Here is a 21,014-nt window from a genome sequence, read left to right on the forward strand (position 1 = left end):
TCAATTCTATTCCATTGGTCTATGTGTCTGTCATTGTACCAATACCAGGCAGTTTTGACTACTGTGGCTGTATAGTAGGTTTTGAGATCTGGGAATGTGAGACCTCCTACTTTGTTCTTCTTCTTCAATGGTGCTTTGCTTATCTGAGTTCTCTTTCCTTTCTGTATAAAGTTAGTGATTAGTTTTTCCACATCCTTAAAGAATGATGATGGTATCTGGATTGGGATTGCAGTGAATGTATAGATTGCTATAGGTGGAATTGAGATTTTCACAATGTTCTGTCTTTCTATCCATGAGCATGGTATATGTTCTTCCATTTATGTAGATCTCTTATGGTTTCTGGGGGACTTGGAGGCTGCTTTTCACTTGGTTGTTGCTCTGTGTTAAGGCCAGGGCCTGAGGTAGGCAGGCTAGTGACTTGGAGGCTGCTTTTTGCTTGGGTGTGGCTCTATATTAAGTCAGGGGTCTGAGTTAGGCAGGCCAGGGGCTTGGAGCCTGCTTTTCACTTGGGTGTGGCTCTATATTAAGACCAGGGCCTGAGGAATTTAGACCAGGGGCTTGGAGGCTGCCTTTCCCTTTGGTGTGGCTCTATATTAAGGCAGGGGCCAGAGGTAGGCAGGACCAGGGCTTGGAGGCTGCTTTTTGCTGGGTATAGGTCTATATTAAGACTGGGGCCTGAGGTAGGCAGGTGCAGAGGGCTTTATAACAACTAAGGGAGACAAACTTGTCTGTCAGTTTGTCATCCTGTGGTGGCTTACGTGTTCTGTGAGGTTGGAGGCTATGCCACTGTGTTGCAGAATGCCAGTAGGATTACCCATGATAGAGAGGTTTCAGTGGAGCTTCTGGGCTTAGACAGACTCAGAAAAAGGAAGAGATCTTCCACTTCTCAAAGAATTGGCCAGTGAAAACCTTATGAACAGCAGTGAAACACGACCTGATACATTACTGGAAAATTTTACGAACAGCCCTGAAACATTGTCCAACAAAGTGCTGGAAGATGAGCCCATGAGGTTGGAAGGCACTCATAATTTGACTGGGGAAGAGCTTACTCCTCAGAGTAGGGACGGCCTTAATGATATGGGTAGAGTAAAACTTTTGGGACCTCCATTGGCTGATGTGGCATGACTCAAAATGATCAGAAACAGATGAAAACATCCATTAATAATTGGAACATGGACTGTATGAAGTTTGAATCTAGGAGAATTGGAAGTTGTCAAAATGAAATGGAACTCATAAAGATCGATTTCCTAGTGAGCCAAAATGGACTCTTTTGGCTATTTTGAATCAGAAAACCATATGATCTACTATGCTGCGAATGATAAACTGGAGAGGAAAGGTGTGGCATTCATAGTCACAAAGACTGTTTCAAAATCTGTCCTGAAGTACAATGCTGTTATGATAGGATAATATCCATATGCCTACAAGGAAGACCAGTTAATACTACAATTATCCAAGTTTACACACCAACCACCAAAGTCAAAGATGAGGATATTGACGGTTTCTACCTACTTTGGCAGTCTGAAATTGGTTGAACATGCAAGATGTGTTGAGTATCACTGGTGACTGGAATGCAAAAGTTGGAAACAAAGAAGAGGCACTGGTGATTGGAAAATATGGCCTTGGAGACAGAAATAACGACAGAGAACACATGGTAGAATTTTGCAAGACCAACACTTACTCATTGCAAATACCTTTTTTCAACAACAAAAGTGATGACTAACATGTGGACTTCACCAGATGGAATGCACAGGAATCAGACTGAATATCTCTGTGGCAAGAGGTGATGGAGAAGTTCAATACCTTCAGCCAAAACAAGGCCAGGAGCTGATTGTGGAACAGACCATCAACAACGCATATTGACAGTCAAGTTGAAGTTGAAGACAATTAAAACAAGTTCATGAAAGCCAAAATATGACCTTGATAATATCCCTCCTTATTGCCCTGGCTAGGACTTCCAATACAGTGTTGAATAGAAGTGGTGATAGAAAGCATCCTTGTTTGGTTTCTGTTTGCAAGGGGAATGGTTTCAGTCTCTCTCTCCACTGAGAATAATGTTGGCTGTTGGTTTCGATATATGCCCTTTATTATGTTGAGGAATGTCCCTTCTATTCCTATTTTGCAGAGAGTTTTGATCAGGTATGGGTGTTGGATTTTATAAAATGCCTTTTCTCCATTGATTAATAAGATCTTGTGGTTCTTTTCCTTTGTTTTATTTATGTGATAGATGATGTTGATTGTTTTTCTAACGTTGAACCATCCTTGCATACCTGATATGAATGCCACTTGGTCATAATGAATTATCTTTTTCATATGTTGTTGGAGTCTATTGGCTAGTATTTTGTTGAATATTTTTGCACCTACATTTGTGAGAGATATTGGTCTGTAGTTTTCCTTTGAGTGATATCTTTGCCTTGTTTTTGTATCAAGGTTAAGCTTGTTTCATAGAACGAATTTGGGAGAATTCCATTCTTTTCTATGTTTTGGAATAGTTTGAGTAGGATTGGTGTCAGTTCTCTGAATGCTGGTAGAATTTTCCAGTGAAAGCATCTGGGCCAGGTGTTTTTTTTGTTGTTGTTGGTAATTTTTTTTTAATGATCTGTTCAGTTTCTGCTATTCATACAGTTTTCCCTGGCCAATTCTTTGAGAAGTGGATGGCTTCTTCCTTCTTCCTAGTCTGTCTCAGTTGGTAAGCTGCGTTGAAACCTGTGTAAGTTGTAAGAAGGTACCATTCCCTGGAGAAGGATGTCATGCTTGGCAAAGTGGAGGGTTGATGAAAGAGGGGAAGACCCTCAACAAGATGGATTGACACAGTGGCTTCGGTGATGGGCTCAAATATAGCAAGGATCGTGAAGCTTGCACAGGACAGGGCAGTGTTTTTGCTGTGTGTGGGGTTGCTATGAATTGGAGATGACGTGACAGCAGCTAAAAACAACAACAACAGTTCAATTTCTTCTTTTATTATGGATCTGTTCAACTTTTCCACCTCAGTCTATGTTAGTTTAGGTAAACAGTGTGTTTCTAGAAATCTGTTCATTTTGTTTAGATTCTCAGATTTGTTGGAGTACAGTTCTTCATAGTATCCTGATACTATCCTTTTTATTTCAGTAGGTTCTGCTGTGATGTTGCCCAACTGGTTTCTTATTCTCTTCATCTTTTCCTTTGTTAAATTTGCCAGTGGTTTGTCAATTTTATTAATCTTTTCAAAAAACTATCTTCTGGTCTTGTTTATTTTTTCTATTGTCTTCCTATTTTCTGTTTATTTCTGCTCAAATCTTTATTTCCTTTATTCTGGTGACTCTAGGCTTTTCTTACTGTTCTTTTTCTAATTGTGGGAGATATTAGTTTAAAGTGTTGATTTTGGCACTTTATTCTTTTTTGATGTTTACATTTATTGTTATAAATTGGCCTCTGATCACTTCTTTCGCTGTGTCCCAAAGATTTTGGTATGTTGTGTTTTCATTCTCGTTTGATTCAGGGAATTCTTTAATTTCATCTTTTATTTCTTCTATTACCCAGTCTTTCTTATGGAGGGTGTTATTCAGTTTCCATGTGCTTGCTCTTTTTCTGCTAATCTTCCTAGTTTTCATTTCTAATTTTATAGCATTGTGATCTGAAAAGATGCTTGCAGTATTTCAATGTTTTTAAATTTATTGAGGCTTGCTTTATGGCCTAACATATGGTCTATCCTGGAGAATGTTCCATGTGCACTGGAAAAGAATGTATATTGTGCTGTTGTTGGGTGAAGTGCTGTGTTTATGTCCATAAGATCACTGTGGTGGTTATGTTTTTGTGTCAGTTTAGCTAGGCCTGGTTGAGTGGCTAGGCAGCTGGATGTAGTATTCCCCATAATGAGACTGGTAATCAACTCCATGGTGGACTCTACTATGAGCAGCTGAGTGCTGCCTTTGGGTGTGTGGTCTGCTTCCTGTATATAAGGAGAAGCTTTGAGAATGGTCTCTAGCCTTTGGCATGCTTGGACCCTGCATGTAGCCGTGTCATTGCTCAGCAGCCTACTATGCCCTGCCAACCTTGGGACTTACAGTGGACTTAAGTTAATGGATAGGTAACATCGGGACTGTGCCTTTTTACTTGTCAACCCTGGGGCTTCTCAGCCTCAGCAGCCAACAGCTGTCTGAGTGAAGAAATGCCCCTAGAGCCTGTCACTTTGAACTTGGACTTAAAGCCTCCAAATTGTAACAATAAATGCCTGCTTCTTAAGGCCATTCCATTTGTGATATATTCTTGTCAGAGCAGCATTAGGTAACCAGAACAATCACCATGGTGAATTGTATTGTTTAGTTCTTCTGAACCTTTGTTGAGTTTCTTTCCAGCTGTTCTATCTTTGATAGAAAGTGGTGTATGAAAGTCTCCTACTATGACTATGGAGTCATCTATTTGTCTTTTCAATTCTATTGAAGTCTGATTTATGCATTTTGGGGCTCTTTCATTTGGTCCATAGATATTTATTATGGTTATGTTATCTTGTTTGATGGATCCTTTAATCATTATATGGTGTCCTTCCTTGTTTCTTATGATGTTTTTTGTCTTAAAGTCAATTTTATCAGAAATAAATATTGCCCCTCCTGCTCTTTTTTGGTTGCCATTTGCTTGATACATCTTTTTTCAATCTTTTGATTTTTAGTCTATTTTTGTCTTTGTCTCTCAGGGGTGTTTCTTGTAGACAGCATATTGATGAGTTATATTTTCTTATCCAGCCTGCAACTCTCCGTCTCTTGAGTGGTGCATTTAATCCATTGACATTCAGTGTCATTATTGACAAGTATGAACTTGTTGGTGTCATTTTGTTATGTGTTTTTTCATGGTGTTCCTGGTTTCTTTGTTCCATATAGTTTTCTGTACTGAGTTCATTTTGTTTATGAATCATGTTGTCATTTCATTTATTGTTGTTGTTTTAGTATTTGCCAAATATTTGTGATTGTCCTCTTTTTTATTGTGATGTGAAGGTTTATCATTTTTCTTTGAGGTTACCCTGTGACATATCATTTTCTCCCCATGTTTAAAACAGTCCATGGTATCTTGAAACTCTCTTGACTTTCTCACCATTTAGAAGTTGTGTAACTACACTATTTTTTCCCCTCTTTTTGGTTTGTAGCTCTCCTCATTTGCCAATTGATGTCTCTGGTTCCCTGTTTACAATCTTGTAAGCTCATTTTACTTTGGATACTTCCATAACTGGGTTGGTTTCTGGGTTATGTCATCATGTGTATTAATGGCCAGTTGTTGTTTGCTATTATGGTTCTCTGTTCAAAGGATTCCCTTTGTTATCTCTTGCAAGTTTGGTCTGGTTTTAACAAATTCCCTTAATTTCTGGTTATCTGGAAATCTCCTAATTCTACCATCATATTTGAGGGATAATTTTGCTGGGTATATAAATCTTGGAGCTCTGGTAGCATAGTGGCTAAGACACTTGCCTGCTAACCAGACGGCTGGTGGTTCAAACCCACCAGCCACTCCTCGGAAGGAAGGTTGGGCAATCCTACTTCCATAGTGATACTGCCTCAGAAACCCAAGGAGGGGTCACTATGAGTCAGGTTTGACTTGATGGCACATAACAACAACAACAACAACAACATAAATCTTGGTTGGAAATTTTTCCCTTTCAGGGTTTTATATATATATACCATCCCATTGCCTTCTCACCTGCATGGCTTCTGCTGAGAAATCAGAGCTTAGTCTTACTGGTTGCTCTTTGTAGGTAACTTTTCATATTTCCTGTTCTGCTTCCAGGATTCTTTCTTTTTGTTTGATTTTGGTGAATTTGATGATGATATGTCTTGGTGATTTTCTTTTGGGGTCTACCCTGTTTGGGGTTCGTTGGACTTCCTGAGTGGATATATTCTCATCTTTCATCATATAAGGCAAGTTCTCTTCTGACAAATCTTGTACAATTTTCTCAGTTGTTTTATTTTCCTCTTCCTGTTCTGGAATTCCAGTGACACGTAGGTTATTCCTTTTGATGTTATCCCACATGAACCTTAAGCTTTCTTCATTCTGTTTTGATCTTTTTTCTGATTGATCCCTTTCCAAAGAATATTCAGGTATTTGTCTTCAATCTCATTAATTCTGTCTTCCATTGATTCAAGTCTACTCTTTTGCCCTTCCAATGTGTTATCTATTTCTGACTATTTAGTATTAATCTTCTGGATTTGTAGCTGTAGTTTTGTATGATTTCTAATTTTTCAATTATTTTTGTCATTTTGTTCTTGTATTTTCTTCTAAAATTATTCTAGGGCTTTGCCTGTGTTTTCCTTAATTTTGTCTGTTTCTTGATCCATTGAAGGTACCGAAGTGTAATTCTTTTGAATTCCTTATCAGGGAATTCCAAGGCTACTTCTTCTTCAGGGATGTGTTCTGGGTCTGTATCCTGCCCCTTTTTCCTACCATTTTATCTTCCTTCTTTGTTGGACTGTGAGGGTCTGTTGTCTGTGAGGCATTGTGACTTTGTTGTATTTATATTTAATTGGTGATTGTATGTTGGAGTGACTCACCCAAGATTTTAGTTTTCTTTCTTTCTTTTTTCTTTTTTGGATGTATCTGAGTAAGCAGGGTACTGTGCTCTTCTATTTGCTAATTGGCAGCACTTATGCACCTGTCTCTTGGTAAGTGTGACAGAGAATGAGAGTGGTTGCACAGATCTCTCTTAACTGTTTGTGAAGAGCAGTTAAGAGTGAGTCAGGCTTTTATTGGTGGTCATGTATCACCATCAGTTCATGCAGAAGGAAGTGGTCACTCTCACTCAGTAAGTGGAGCTGCAGGAGGTGTGGGTGTAGTTGTGTCATATGGGCACAGTTGCTGTCTCTCATTCAGTTAGACAAAACAACAATAAAAAAACCATCAAAAAAGTAAAAGCAAGAGGACAAAAACACAATACATAAACACACAGGAACAATCACCAAAAAGAGAAAAAAAGAAAAAAGAGGAAAGGCAATAAATGAGAGACACTATTTAAAGAATTACACTAAAAAGCAAAAGAAATATGGATAGAAAAGGGGGGAAAAGAGAGGAAAAAAAACCCACAATATCTGGGGAGGGGGGAATAAGAGGAAAGAGCTAGAGTAGGAGAATAATGAAGAAAAAAATGGAAAAAATGCAAAAAGAAAAACAAGGAATGGGGAGAACCACAAGAAAGAAAGAAAGAAAAAGGAACAAAGAACAAGAAAGCTGAAAATTAGAACCTGGGAAGGAAGAAGAAAAAATAATACAGATTTAAAATAGTAAATATTAATAATAATTTAAAACAGACAAAACAAAAAAATTATTAAAAGGAAAAAAAAAAAAATCTGGGCAGGCAGGACAGGCCACCCAGGCTTGGTCAGAGCACACAGACTGGGATGGAATTCCTGTCAAACCAGAAGGTGGATGGGAGGGAGGGATGGCCATACCTCCATTCACCAAGAGGGTGTGGGGTATAAGAGTAACAAGGAGAATATCACACCTTTCCAGTCCTTCATGTCTGGAATGTCCTTGTGGTCCCCAGCAAGTGAAGCCTATTCATAGGTCCCTGGAATCTGAAAGAATGCTGCTGTTTTAAATATCTAAAATGGTCGAATCACTTGTAAATGTTCAAAATGGCTGCACCTTCTGGACAGCCAAAATTCTACAGCTCAGCCTGTCTCTCTCTTTGCTGCTTCCCCTTTTATTCATCAGCCACCAGTGCAGTCCTCCATGCTGCTCCTGGCTACCGGAGCTGATTTTTAGGTTAATTCTTAGGTCCTAACTTGGCAATATCCAAGATGTCCATGCTATTAGGATTGCTGACAGACCACAGCTCCATGTCTTCTTTTTTGGTGTTTTCATGCAGGTTCTTTTACGAGTTTAGTCCCCTTCTGTATCCTTCTTTTCAAAGCTCAGGGCCCCAGGATTATCTCTGTATCTGTGTTAATAGTTAATGGTTTCTTTGTTGAAGAGGGTCTGTATAATTTGTCTGCCTATTCCACCATCTCACTGGAACCTCCAAAGTAGATGATTTTTAAGACCCATTTTCAATTTGAAATTCTATGAAAATTCTAGAAAATGTTGGAGTGTGCACTGGGCTCAAGTACCCACTTGTTAAGTAGCCTTGGACAAGTGACTTAATTTTTCTTGTCCAGCATCTAGGAAACCTTTAGCTTCCCTTTATAAAATTTTATAAAACCTTTATAAAATGAGGCTTTCCCTTCCTATTCATACAACTCTTGTGAAGATAAAAATGAGCATATGAGCAAACTGTGATCTGTCAATTGAGTTTAAGTGTTGCACTAGCTTTTCTGGTAATTACATAAAGATTGGGTCCAGCTGATTGGGGATTAATATTTTAAAATAATGTATGCTGATATTTCTGTTGTAATCGGATTTTGCAAAAGACCTCTTTAAAGAGCAAAGATGTCTCTTTGAAGACTAAGGTGTGCCTAACCCAAGCTATGGTATTTTCAATAGCCTCATATGCATGTGAAAGCTGGACAGTAAATAAGGAAGTGCAAGGAAGAGTTGATGCTTTTGAGCTATGCTGTTGGTGAAGAACACTGAAAGTACCACAGACTAACAGAAGAACAAACAAATCTGTCCTGGAAGAAGTGCAGCCAGAATGCCCCTTGGAATCAAGAATGGCCAGAATTTGTCTCATTTAATTTGGTGATGTTGTCAAAAGGGACTATTCACTGGAGGAGGACATCATGCTTGGTAAAGTGGAGAGTCAGCAAAAAAGGGGAAGACCTTCAATGAGATAGATTGACACAGTGGCTGCCACGATGGGCTCAGGTATAGCAAGGATTATGAGAATGGTGCAGGACTGGGCAGTGTTTCATTCTGTTGTACATAGGATTGCAATGAGTCAGAGATGACTCGATGGCACCTAACACCAACAACATAAACAGAAGCAACACAGAAAAGAGTTGGAAATTTAAAATGTGGTGTGAGTTTGTTGTTGGTACAAGGGGCTACAGGGCAGGTCTCTCTGAGAACTTGAAAATAAGGGAAATAGATTGCCTTACAGCAGCTAAACTATAAAATAAAACAACACAAACTAGAACAGAGATATGCAAAATCACTATAAAGAGAAATAATATTTCATAGAAAAGCAAGGCAAAGCTATACAAGGATATATGATATATTAATGATATAATGGTATAAATTAAATATATAATTTATAAATATATAAATATATAAAATATATAAATATATAAAAAATATATATATAAATATATAAATATAAATAAATATATAAATATAAATTAAATATATAATGGTACTGCAGGCACCAAATCTAAAAACCCATTATCATCCAGCCAATTCCAACTGATAGTAACTCTATAGGACAGAGTAGAACTGCCCCATAGGGTTTCCAAGGCTATAAATCTTCACAGAAGCAAACTGCCACATCTTTCTACCACAGAGTGGATGGTAGGTTGGGTTTGAACCACTGACTTTTTGGATGGCAGCTGAGCACTTTAATTACTGTGCCACCAGGAGTCCCGTATTGCAGGCACAGAAGGATAGGAAAAAGAGTCTCACAGGGATGACTCTGATGGTGCCCATCTTTAACCTGTCTAGGGAAGAAGTCTTTGCCAAGGGATTTCACATATTATGCTCCACACTGGCCTGTTTTCATTTTTTCAAACCAATAAGTTATTGCTTGCCTCAGGGCATTTGCATATGCTTATTCATTTGCCCTTCCCTGTTGGTGCAGTGGTTAAAGCACTAATATGATAATTGAAAGGTCAGGGTTCAAACCTACTAGCCATTCCATGGGAGAAAGATGTGGCAGCCTGCTTCTGTAAAGATTACAGTCTTAGAAACCCTATGGGACAGTTCTACTCTGTCCTGCAGGGTCACTGTGAGTCAGAATTGACTCAATTACAGTAGGTTTGATTTGGTTTTGTTCACTTGCCTAGAAAACTCCCTCCCTGTCTCCCTTCTCCCTTAGGCTGAATCATCCCTCAGGCCTCAGTTTAACCAGTCCCCTAGAAGACCTTCTCTCAGTCTGTAGTGGGCCCCCTCTTGTACATTCCCAACTCCTGTGCTATTTCCTTCATAATATTTGTTACTCTCACCACACTATGTGTTTATTTAACTCATCACTCTCTCTCCCATTGGACCTTGAACTTCACAATGCCTGAAACATGACAGATGCTCAGTAAATACATGTTGCAGAGAGGAGGGATGGGTCTGGAGGGATGGGTGGTTGGACTGGACTTTTAAATCCTGATGTCAACACAATTAGGTATGTCTATGCAGCCAGAATGCTCCTCGGAAGCGAGAATGGCCAGACTTCGTCTCACCTACTTTGGTCATGTTGTCAGAAGGAACCATTCCCTGGAGAAGGAAACCATGCTTGGTAAAGTGAAGGGTCAATGAAGAAGGGGAAGGCCCTCAACAAGATGTATAGACACAGTGGCTGCAATGATGGCCTCAGGTATAGCAAGGATCGTGAGGCTGGCGCAAGACCGGGCAGTGTTTCATTCTGCTGTGTCTAGGGTCGCTATGAGTTGGAGACAACTTGACAGCACCTAACAACAACAGCATGCAGGCAGGATTGTGCACATGACAGGGATGGCAGACAATGTTTCTACAAGTGTATTTGTAATGTTCTGTAAGAATTTCCAGGTATATAGTAGAGCTGACAAGGGACAAGGTTGTACTCACATCTTGGCCACAGCCAGCTACCTGGAGGGAGTGAGTAGTTGGACCTGTGGACTTGGGACCATGGTCACAGGGGACATCAAGCTCAACTGGCATAGCATAAACATTGTTCTACATCCTACTTTGGTGAGTAGCGATCTTAAAAGCTTGTAAGCAGCCATCTAGATGCAACGATGGGTCTCTCCTTGTTCACAGCAAAGAAGAATGAAGAAAACCGAAGACACATGGAAACAATTAGTGCAAGGGACTGGTACACCATGCGATCCTCAACGTATATGACTATGAGACCAGAAGAACTAGATGGTGCCCAGCTACCAATGTCAACCACTTGGAGGAGGATCTATGTAGGAGACACTGAATAGAGTGGGAGAACAGAGTGGAACAAAACTCAAAATCATAAAAAAAAAAAAAAAAAAAAAAGGTGTTGGAGACCAAGAGAGAAATCATCAGTGGACATGAGTGCAAGGCACATGTCCAACAGCAAACAAGAGAAAGCAAGGCCTCTCTCATGGTTAAATGCTTACTTGGCAAAACGTCAAGTATTAAAAGTAGATGTTATTCCAGTAATCCATGTTTTAATCTTATTGGGATGTTTCATATTTTGGACCACTGTGCCCTAGTAAACATTTATCATTTTACATTCCTTATTCCTGAGGAGGCTTTTGTGATTGTTTTAATGACCACTTGTTGTCCTTGAGCACATAGAAAAGTATAACTTTGTAGAGAATAAGCTGATTGTATGGATTCCAGAAGTGATGATGTAATCATGTATAAACATATAAATAAGGTAAAACAAAGGCTCTCACAGAATATGCAGGGCATATGTGCTTTAAGAATATCCACATATATAAAATAGAGCTAAGAAGGGGCAAAGTTATGATCACTTCTTAGCCACAGACAACCATCATGAGGGAGCAAATAGTTGGATGTGGGCTCTGGACCATGGTCACAGGGGACATCAAGCTCAATTGATGTAACATACTACACAAAAACATTGTCCTACATCCTACTCTGGTGAGTAGTGACTGAGGTCTTAAAAGCTTGCAAGTGGCCATCTAGATGTAACAACGGATCTCTCCTCATCTAGAGGAAAGAAGAATGAAGAAAACCAAAGGCACATGGAAACAATTAGTCCAAGGGACTAGTCCATACGAACCTCAGCCTATATGACCATGAGACCAGAACTAGATGGTACTCAGCTACCACTGTCAACCACTCAGAAAGGGATCATTGCAGGGGATACTGGATAGAGTGGGAGAACAATGTGGAACAAAATACAAAATGATGAAAAAAAAAAAAAGATCAGGTTTACTGGCCTGATAGAGCCTGGTGAGACCCCTAAGACTATGGCCCGTTGTTGCCCTTCAGGTCTGGAACTGAACTCACTCCTGTGGTTTCCAGCCAAACAAAGACAGGCATATAGGGTGAAAATTTGCATCAGGTAGACACACTCCTTAGAACAATCAATCATGGGAGAACAGATGGAGTGTTTGCACAGGGAGACAGCTCAGGGGGCAGGAATGTATAGGAAAGAAGGACACTGGGAAAAGGTAACTACAGGGAGGAAATGGGAAGAGAGCTGTTACACTGTGGGGAATTGTAGTCAATGTCATGAAACAAAATGTGTGCAAACTGCTGTATGGAAAATGAATTTACTCTGTAAAGTTTCACCCAAATCACAACAAAAACTTAAAAAAGAAGAAAAAAAGCAAGAGAAGGAAAAAAAAGAAAAAAAGATTGGAGGTTTATCCTATTAGCTTCTCTAAAGATCACAGCCTTGGAAGGCACCTTGGAAGGCTAGTGATTCTGAAAGTCAGCCATTGAAAACCCTATGGAACAGTTTACTCTGACATGCATGGGGTTGGAATTGACTGATGGCAACAGGTTATTGGTGCCATGCTGTGGGCCTCCAGTAAGATAGTAAACTCAGTTCCTCTAGTTTAAGTGGTTTAAACTCAAGTTTAAATGGTTCTCAAACTTGAACATACACTCAGAATCACCAGTAATCTCCAATCAAACCCACTGCTATCAAGTAGATTCTGACTCATAGCAACCCTATAGAGGACAGAGCAGAGCTGCCCCCATAGGGTTTCCAAGGCTGTAGCTCTTTATGGAAGCAGATTGCCTCATCTTTCTCCCATGGGGCAGCTGGTAGGTTCAAGTTGCCAACCTTTTGGTTAGCAGCTGAATGCCTCAACACCAAGCTCCCTGAATCACCAGTAACCAAAAAAAAAAAAAAAAAAAAAAAAACAACTCACTGCCGTCAAGTCGATCCCAACTCATAGCGACCCCTCCTTGGGTTTCCAAGGTGGTATCACTATGGAAGTAGATTGCCCAATCTTCCTTCTGAGCAATGGCTGGTGGGTTTGAACTGCCAGCCTTCTGGTTAGCAGTCAAATGCCTTAGGCACTACTCCACCAGAGCCACCAGTAGGGCTTGGTTAAAACACATATTGCTAGGGCCCACCTGCAGAGTTTCTGAGTCAGTAGATCTTGGGAATTGGGAAGTGACATTTTTGACAAGTTCCCAGTGTTGCTGATGCTGCTGGTGCAGGGACCACCCTTTGAGAACTGTAGTTTAGTAGTGTCCCTCTGCAGTGCTGTGTACCTTTCCTTTTCTGAAAGCAAATTAAAATTCATCCCAGTACCCTCCCACCTAGTAATAAAATATTTCCAAATATCTATACCTTTCAATTATACAATTTTCTTTTTTTATCGCAAAATATACCAAACATGCAATAGAGTCTATGCAATGTGTGTATACAGTTTCCTTTTAAAATTTCTGAAAACAAGCATTATTCACCACTCAGCTTAAGCAGCAAAATTTAACAAAATGTGTGAAGCCCCCTATGCACTCTGCCCCAGTCAAATCTCTCCACCCTGCCCTCACCCTCAGGTAACCATTATCCACAGTGTGGTGTTTTACCATTTCTTTGTGATAATTTCTAATTTTATCACATATTCATATAACTCTAAGTAGTATATGAACAATTGAAGCCCTTGCAAGTGCATTCCTTAGCTAATATTTTGTAAGAGGGAAAAATTATTAGGAAATCAAGTAACTATGAGCTTGTTTCTAATGCTGTCAAGAATTATGTAACAATCATTGCCTCCCATCTTACTCTCATATCTGAGAGAATTTGCCTGGCTTCCTGCCCACACCCTGAGTAACCATGCTTATGGCAGATGAAGTTGCCATTGGCCACAGATGATTGGCTGAGTAATTGACACCTAACTCAAGCTGTACCAGTGTGGCAAACCAAAGCCCATCACCAAGGCTAAATGATGGAGGAGCAGAGAAAATGTGTGTTAGCAGAGAGAAGAAAGAGAAGGAGCAGACACTGTGTTTCAGAGTGAAAGAATAGAAAAAGAAGTTGCCTGCTGAGTAATCTGGTCCCTTGCAGAGGCCTAGATGCTCTTTCACACTTTTTTCTGTGAGTAGCTTTTCATTAACTTTTCTTTCTGACTTGAGCTATAATAGGAAAAGGTCTCTGACTCTGACAATCAAAGAGTCCCTTTCTAAGACAGAAGTCCCTGGGAGGGGCAAGTGGTTAGTGTGCTCAGCTGTGAACTGAAACGTTGGCGGTTTGAGTCCACCAAGAGGTGCCTTGGAAGAAAGGCCTGGTGATCTATTTCTGAAAAAACAGCTATTAAAAATTCTATGGAGCACAGTTGTACACCGACACACACGGGACTGCCATAAGTTGGAATCCACTCAACAGCAACTGGTGTGTTTTTATTAACACAGTGAGTGTCATTATGCATCGTTCATGAGAGTAATCATTTTGTCAAAAACTGAGCTATGCTACTCCAGTATATAATTCATATGTACATGTGGAAGTAGAGTATATTAAACCAAATCCACTCCCATTGAGTCAATTCTGACTCAGCGATCATACAGGACAGAGTAGAACTGCCCCTGTAGGGTTTCCAAGGCTGTAATCTTTATAGAAGCAGACTGCCATGTCTTTCTCCCCTGGAGAAGCTGGTGGATGCTAACTTTAGATTAACAGGCCCATGCTTAACCACTGAGCCACCAGGGCTCCTCCTGGAGACACTTAGGAGGTCAAATTTACAAGATATAAGAACTGATGAGTTGAAAGGAATGACAGATAGCTGGCTTAGGGCACCAGATGGGTGATAATTTACCAAGAGAAGAAACAAAGGCAAGAAGCAAGAACTAGGGTGGGTGAGCAGATAATAAATTCGATTGTGGATGTTTTGAATTTCAGATCCCCGTGAGTCCTACAGTAGGAGAAGAACAATAGGTATGAGAGTATTTAGTTGCTGATTTTCATTGTTTAACAAACCTATTACAAAAAGCCCCTGCGGTGAATTGCTTGCCATGGCCCTTCTAGCCACTGTCCTCCATTCTGTGACGTATTATAAATCCTATTATCCAGGCCTGTTTGGGGTGGTGTGGTAGTTAGGGTCAGGTATCAACTTGGCTGGGCAGCTGGTAGTAGTCGTTCCCTATAATGACTGGCAATCAGCTCTGTGGTGGGATTTGCCTTGAGCTGCTGATTGTTAAAGCCATCCACTTAGGTTATTGCTGTTGGGGCAACACAGGTGGAATGTATCTTGCTTGAGTCTTGCCTTGCTGGAGGGTATAATTCAAGTCACCACCCTTAGCTTCCTTGAGGGTATACCTAGGAATCTCCTGGGAAGTTTCGCCCTCCTCTTGCTCAGTTTTGTGTTTTGGCTCATTCTCATCTCACCCCCTGGATTTGGGACAGCAGCCGTCATCTGATCTTCTGATCTGCTGATCAAGGCTCATCAAACCCCGAGAACTGGGAGGATCCTCCAGACCCACTCATGGACCTGGGACCCATCAGCCTGCCAGCCTCCACCACTACTACATGAGACAATCCTTTGGGTGTCTGTGAGTTCTGTGAGACATTACAGTGAAATACAGAACCCTAAGACGGGGGAAGTTACTGGGAGGAAGAGGAGAACTTAATGTCTAAATGACAGAGTTGCATGGTAGTTTGGACATTTGGGACATCTTTAACCTCTGCCTCATGGGGACCAGCCTTGTGCTATGTTTCTGAGAGAAATTGTTCAAGCAGCCCCACTCCTAATTTAGGTCATGCAACCCCATGTGTGCAGAGTAGAACTGTTCCATAGAATTTTTAAGGATGTGACCTTTTGGAAGTGGAATGCCAGGCGTATTTTCTGTCGTGCCTCTGAGTGGGTTCAAACCACCAACCTTTTGACTAGTAATCAATTGCTTAACCATTTAGGCCACCTAGGGACTCCTTCAGACTCAGCAGCAACTAACAACCACCACAATTTAGGTCAAAATATATGTCCTGTTTCCAACACATGATTCTTAGGTTAATCCTATGTTGTACATAGTTCTTCTTCAAATAATACCCCCAAAGAAATGTCTCTTGATTCCTTAGATGTTTTGGAAAATCGTCCATCTAGCTTAGCTTAAATCTGATCAGAGTGCGAATATTACTAACCTGTTCGGAGACAGGCCAGATTTGCAAGCCACCACTCTGGGATCCTGGGGAGAATTACAATTACTCGATCTCCCCTTTGCAGGGCACAGGCTTCTGTAAGTATATTGGCAAATTTCCTGGACAAAGATCCCAGTTCCTCAAAACTCCATCTCACCTCTTCTCCATTTCCATGTATCCACCAGAAGGCTGGAATGGAAGGCCTCTTTCCAGCCTAAGGAAAGAGAAAGCAGTCATGGGTTTTAAGGTGGTTGTACAGTTAAATTCTACTTTGGGTGACTTAATGGAATATTTTCTCAGAAGAAAATTCACAAGTCATCAGTTACAACATACTTGGATATCTGGAAACACCTTGGAGTCCTTAATTCTTGATGTTGGGGAAGCTATGTCATATCTTCTGGCCAATGCCATTTCTCATTTAGTCTGAATGTTCTTTCCAAAAAGTTAGAATTTGTGCATTCATTTATGTTTCTCTCAACACAGTATCTATACTTCATTTCTTACCATCTCTGACTCTTAGAATCACTTTCACTGTCTTTTTTTTTTTAAAGCCAACCTAGAATCATACATTTGTGTAACCCAGAGTTTCTCAACCATGGAATTACTGACACTTTATTGGAGTCCCCAGGTGGTACAAAGGTCAGCATTCTCAACTGCCAGATGAAAGGGTGAATGTTCTGTTTTACCCAGAGGCACCTTAGAAGAAAGGCTCATGATCTATTTCTGAAAAATCAACCACTGAACATTCAATGGAGTACAGTTCCCCTCTGACACACATGGGGTTGCTACAAGTCAGAATCCACTCCATGGCAACTGGTTGGGTTTGGTTTCTTAATTCTTTGTTGTGAGAGTCTGTGCCATGCACTAGGAAGTATATCAGGATTCCTGGCCTCTACTCACTAGATGGGAGTAGCATCTCTCCCATCCCAGTCTTGACAACAAAAATGGCTCCATTGCCAAATGTCTCCTGGGGCAAAATTCTCCCAGTTGAGAACCACTGATGTTGCCTGACTGACCCTTGCTCCATACCTTTTCTACATTGGTCCACTGATCCAGAACATTGTTGGCAAAGTTGAAATATTCTGGAATCTCCAGTTTGAACTCTTGCTTCATAGATTCATAATTGGAGAAATTCTGAGGAGTCATTGCTCTGTAAGCTTTATGTAGTGCTCTTATAGAACCAGGGGTTACTAGTTGCTGAAAACACTTGGCACGAAGTAATATCTCCATGGTGACAAGATGTAGCATCAGTCTTGGATGTTTTTGCACTCAGGATTTCTACAGTGACCAATTCGTCTGAAAAGACAAGCAAAAAGGACACGTGTTTGTTGATGTATTGAAAGTAGCCAGACATTAAAACAGCTAAGTTTTATTATTATGCATCTTGCTAATAATTGTTACAAATAATATATATATTATTATAATAAACGTAGCAATCATCATAATAGTTACATTTTCTGAGCACTCACTGTTACAAACACTGTGCTCAGTGTTTTCCATACAATTTCTCATTAAATCCTCAGAATAACCCTGAAGTTGGTGCTATTATCATCCCCACAAATGGACAGGGGAAATGAAGCTTGGTGAGGTTGAGGATTCATAATGATAAAGAGCCAGATGTTGGATTTGAACCCAGAACTGTCTGGTTCCAGCCCATTTTCCTGACTGCTATAGACTCCTGCCCCTACCTGTTTGTCAGTTTGTTGTAATGTGATGGCTTGAGTGTTGCTATGATGCTCGAAGCTATGTCAGTGGTATCTCAAGTACTAGCAGGGTCCCCCAGGGTGGACTGGTTTCAGCAGAACTTCCAGACAAAGCCAGAACAGAAGAAAGGCCGGCAATCTACTTCCCAAAATCAGCTAATGAAAATTCCACGGATCACCACAGAGTATTGTCTGACACAGTGCTGGAAGATGAGCACTATCAGAAGCCACTCAAAATACAGTGGCTGCAACAGCAGACTCACAGGACCTGGTAACGACTCCTTCTATTGTGCACGGTGTCGCCGTGAGTCCAAGCCAACTGATGGCAACTAATAACACATGCATTTCTAAAGGAAGGATCTGGGTCATCCAGGCCATTACTCTCACTGAAAGCAAAGGGGTAAGTCTTTTTATCTAGTATCTTTCATCTGCACATTTCAAAAATAGTTCACAAATTTTAAGGAGATTTTCACAGTAGAAATCTAATCCATATATGAAGAAACTGAGAGTACCCTAGTATCTAATTAAGCATGAAAGTCCTGTCAAAGATTTTGAATTTATAGGCTGTAGTTCCCACTCTCCCAATAGGAGCCCATGCTACCTTCAAGTCTAGGTTTGGAGAAATTGGCTTAGACTGTATTTACAAGATGTAATGACAGGGCTTTTAGCCTTTAGGACTTTTATGGAGGAGGCCCCTCCAGGCAACCCACCAGTCCCTGCTTCTGTGGGAAATTATTTGATTACTATGTTAATTACTTTTCTGAAGTCTCATAAATGAGACTGTTATAAATGCAATTTTAGGAATGACGATGTATGAGGTTCTCTCTACTTTTGGTAATTTTCCAGATTATCTACAGGGAACGCTGGTAGTGTAGTGCCTAAGGCACTTGACTGCTAATCGGAAGGCTGGTGGTTCAAACCCACCAGCCACTTCTCGAAGGAAGATGGGGCAATCTACTTCTGTAGTGATACTGCTTTGGAAACCCAAGGAGGGTTAGCTATGAGTCAGGTCCGACTCTACAACATATAACAACAACAACCTACAAGAAACATACATTGCTCTCACAATTATTAAACCATAAGGGTAATAAACTGGTCTATTTTTAACTGCAATTCTAGCTATGTGCCTGGTAAGGCAGCATGGCTATGTGGAAGCATTACTGTATTGATACATTGCCAAAATAATAATTAATGACAGACACAGCCTTAAGTTTTGCCCTAAATGTGTTTTTTTTTAAAAGTTTTGCCCTAAAGGTGTTTGGGCATCATGTTAATGCACTCAGTGCCTCAAGAGGTCTGGGTACTTCTGATGCTCTTACCTGTTTGTGTGAGGACCTGCCAAATCAGTGAACTTGAACATGGGGGAGCATTTGGTTGGGCCTCCTCATTTTTCCCCCGTGAAGAAAACAACCCCAGAGAAGGGAAGCAACTTGCTTCCATGTGTCATGTCAGAGCTAGAAAAAGGACTCGGGTCTTTGGATTCCTACTTGAATGCTCTCTACAGAAGAGTTGTCCAACCCTGGATGTATATTTGAATGACCAGGAAAGTTTTTTTTAAATTGCTGGTGCCTGGGTTTTGGAACAATGAAACCAGAGTCCCCAGGGATACAGCCCGGGCATCATATATTTGTCTGAAAGTTCCTCAGAGGATTCCCAGGTTGAGGATCACTGGTCTAGAGGCTGTGATCTATAAACCAGCAGCATCAATATCACCTGGACAATTGCTAGGAATGTTCTCAGGTCCCATTCCAGACTATTGAATGTGCAGGTTTTAACTTTTAAACAAGATCCCCTGTTACAAATAATATATATTATTATAATAAACATAACAATCATCCTAATAGTACCATTTTCTGAGCACTCACTGTTGCAAACACTGTGCTCAGTGTTTTCCATACAATTTTTCATTAAATCCTCAGAATAACCCTGAAGTTGGTGCTATTATCATCCCCACAAGTGGACAGGGGAAATGAAGCTTGGTGAGGCTGAGGATTCATAATGGTGTGCACATTAAAATATGAGAAGCCCTGGGCCATAGTATGGTTGCTTAACACATTGGTTTCTGAATCATACAGTCATTGGATAGGGTCCCAGTTTTGCCGCTTGAACTGTTCTCAATCTAAGTTTCCCACTTTACCAATGGGGAAAACAACAGAACATTGGACAGAGAGTTGCTCTAGAGGTTAAATGAGATAATGCATGAAAAATGCTTATCGTAGTGCCTAACATATTACTGTCCAATAGAATAGGGATTGACATGCATTTTCTGTAGGGCCAGATAATAAATGTTTAGGTTTGCAGACATAAGAACATTTGTTTCACTGCAGAAGATCCTACTGGACTGCACTGGTCTTTATTAGTAATAGCTCGGAACTGGATTGATATGAAACATTAAGATACAGGAAAATTGACGGGTAAATCTCCCAAGATAGGATTTGTCTAAGGGTTTGGGTTTAGTAAAATGTTAGCCACTTTCCTCTTCCCTAAAATGCTGTAAGAGAAGACATGTAAACAGACATCTCTTGGCAGTTCTCTTAGGCTCCAGGTGAAGAGGCTGTTCTTCAGAACACAAATAAAATCATGGTGAGACATGAGGTGCGTCCTCAAGTCCCCAAAAGTCATACTGTGTTGGTAGAGGGGGAACCGCCTGTCTGTGTTTTCTGGGAATGAACAGGAGCAAACATCCTCACTCCTGTAAGGATGAATGAAGGCACCTTTGCAACTTTCTCTCCCGGGAATCTTGCTTTTCCTTTTCCCCGTGGAGTCCCTTCATGAGCCTCTGCACATGACTTCTAAGGCATAGTTATTTCCCTTCTCACAGAATTAGCAACTGAAGGAAACTGAAGTTAAATAGTCAACACTCAGTTTTTAGATCTAACTTCTCTCTTTGTTTTTAAATTTATTTTTGTAGAATGTCTTTAAATACTTCAAAAATATAAAAATCTGCCTCCTATCTCCAGTGTTGTAGCTGCCTCGTGTACCCCACCCCTAGCCCCAATGTAACCACTATTACTATTTTTCTGTCTCTCTTCAGGGTTTCTTTATGTGCATTCAAGCAAATATGACTATAGATTGTTATTTCACCACCATTTTACACAATAGGTAGCCTAGAATACATACTATTTTGTGCTTAAAAAAAAAAAAATAGCACTGTGTGTTGGAGATCTTTCCACATCCATGCACAAAGATCTTCCTTACTCTTTTTGTTT

The 21,014-nt window shown here is 40.4% G+C and overlaps 1 protein-coding gene across 1 annotated transcript in view; it reads right to left on the reverse strand.

Annotated features, from left to right (window-relative positions):
• Nucleotides 1–17,350, reverse strand: part of ACSM3 (acyl-CoA synthetase medium chain family member 3) — a 58,578-nt gene extending 41,228 nt beyond the window's left edge. The window contains exons 1-2 of the mRNA XM_007957351.1: nt 17,132–17,350; nt 16,106–16,316 (exon numbers count right to left, since the gene is read on the reverse strand). Coding sequence (XP_007955542.1) covers nt 16,106–16,316; nt 17,132–17,350 — 430 coding nt within the window. The remainder of the gene's footprint in view (nt 1–16,105; nt 16,317–17,131) is intronic.
• Between the last annotated feature and the right edge of the window lie 3,664 nt (nt 17,351–21,014).

Source organism: Orycteropus afer, unplaced genomic scaffold (assembly GCF_000298275.1).
Source record: "Orycteropus afer afer isolate SDZICR_OR568_19922 unplaced genomic scaffold, OryAfe1.0 scaffold00732, whole genome shotgun sequence".
Classification (NCBI taxonomy): domain Eukaryota; kingdom Metazoa; phylum Chordata; class Mammalia; order Tubulidentata; family Orycteropodidae; genus Orycteropus; species Orycteropus afer.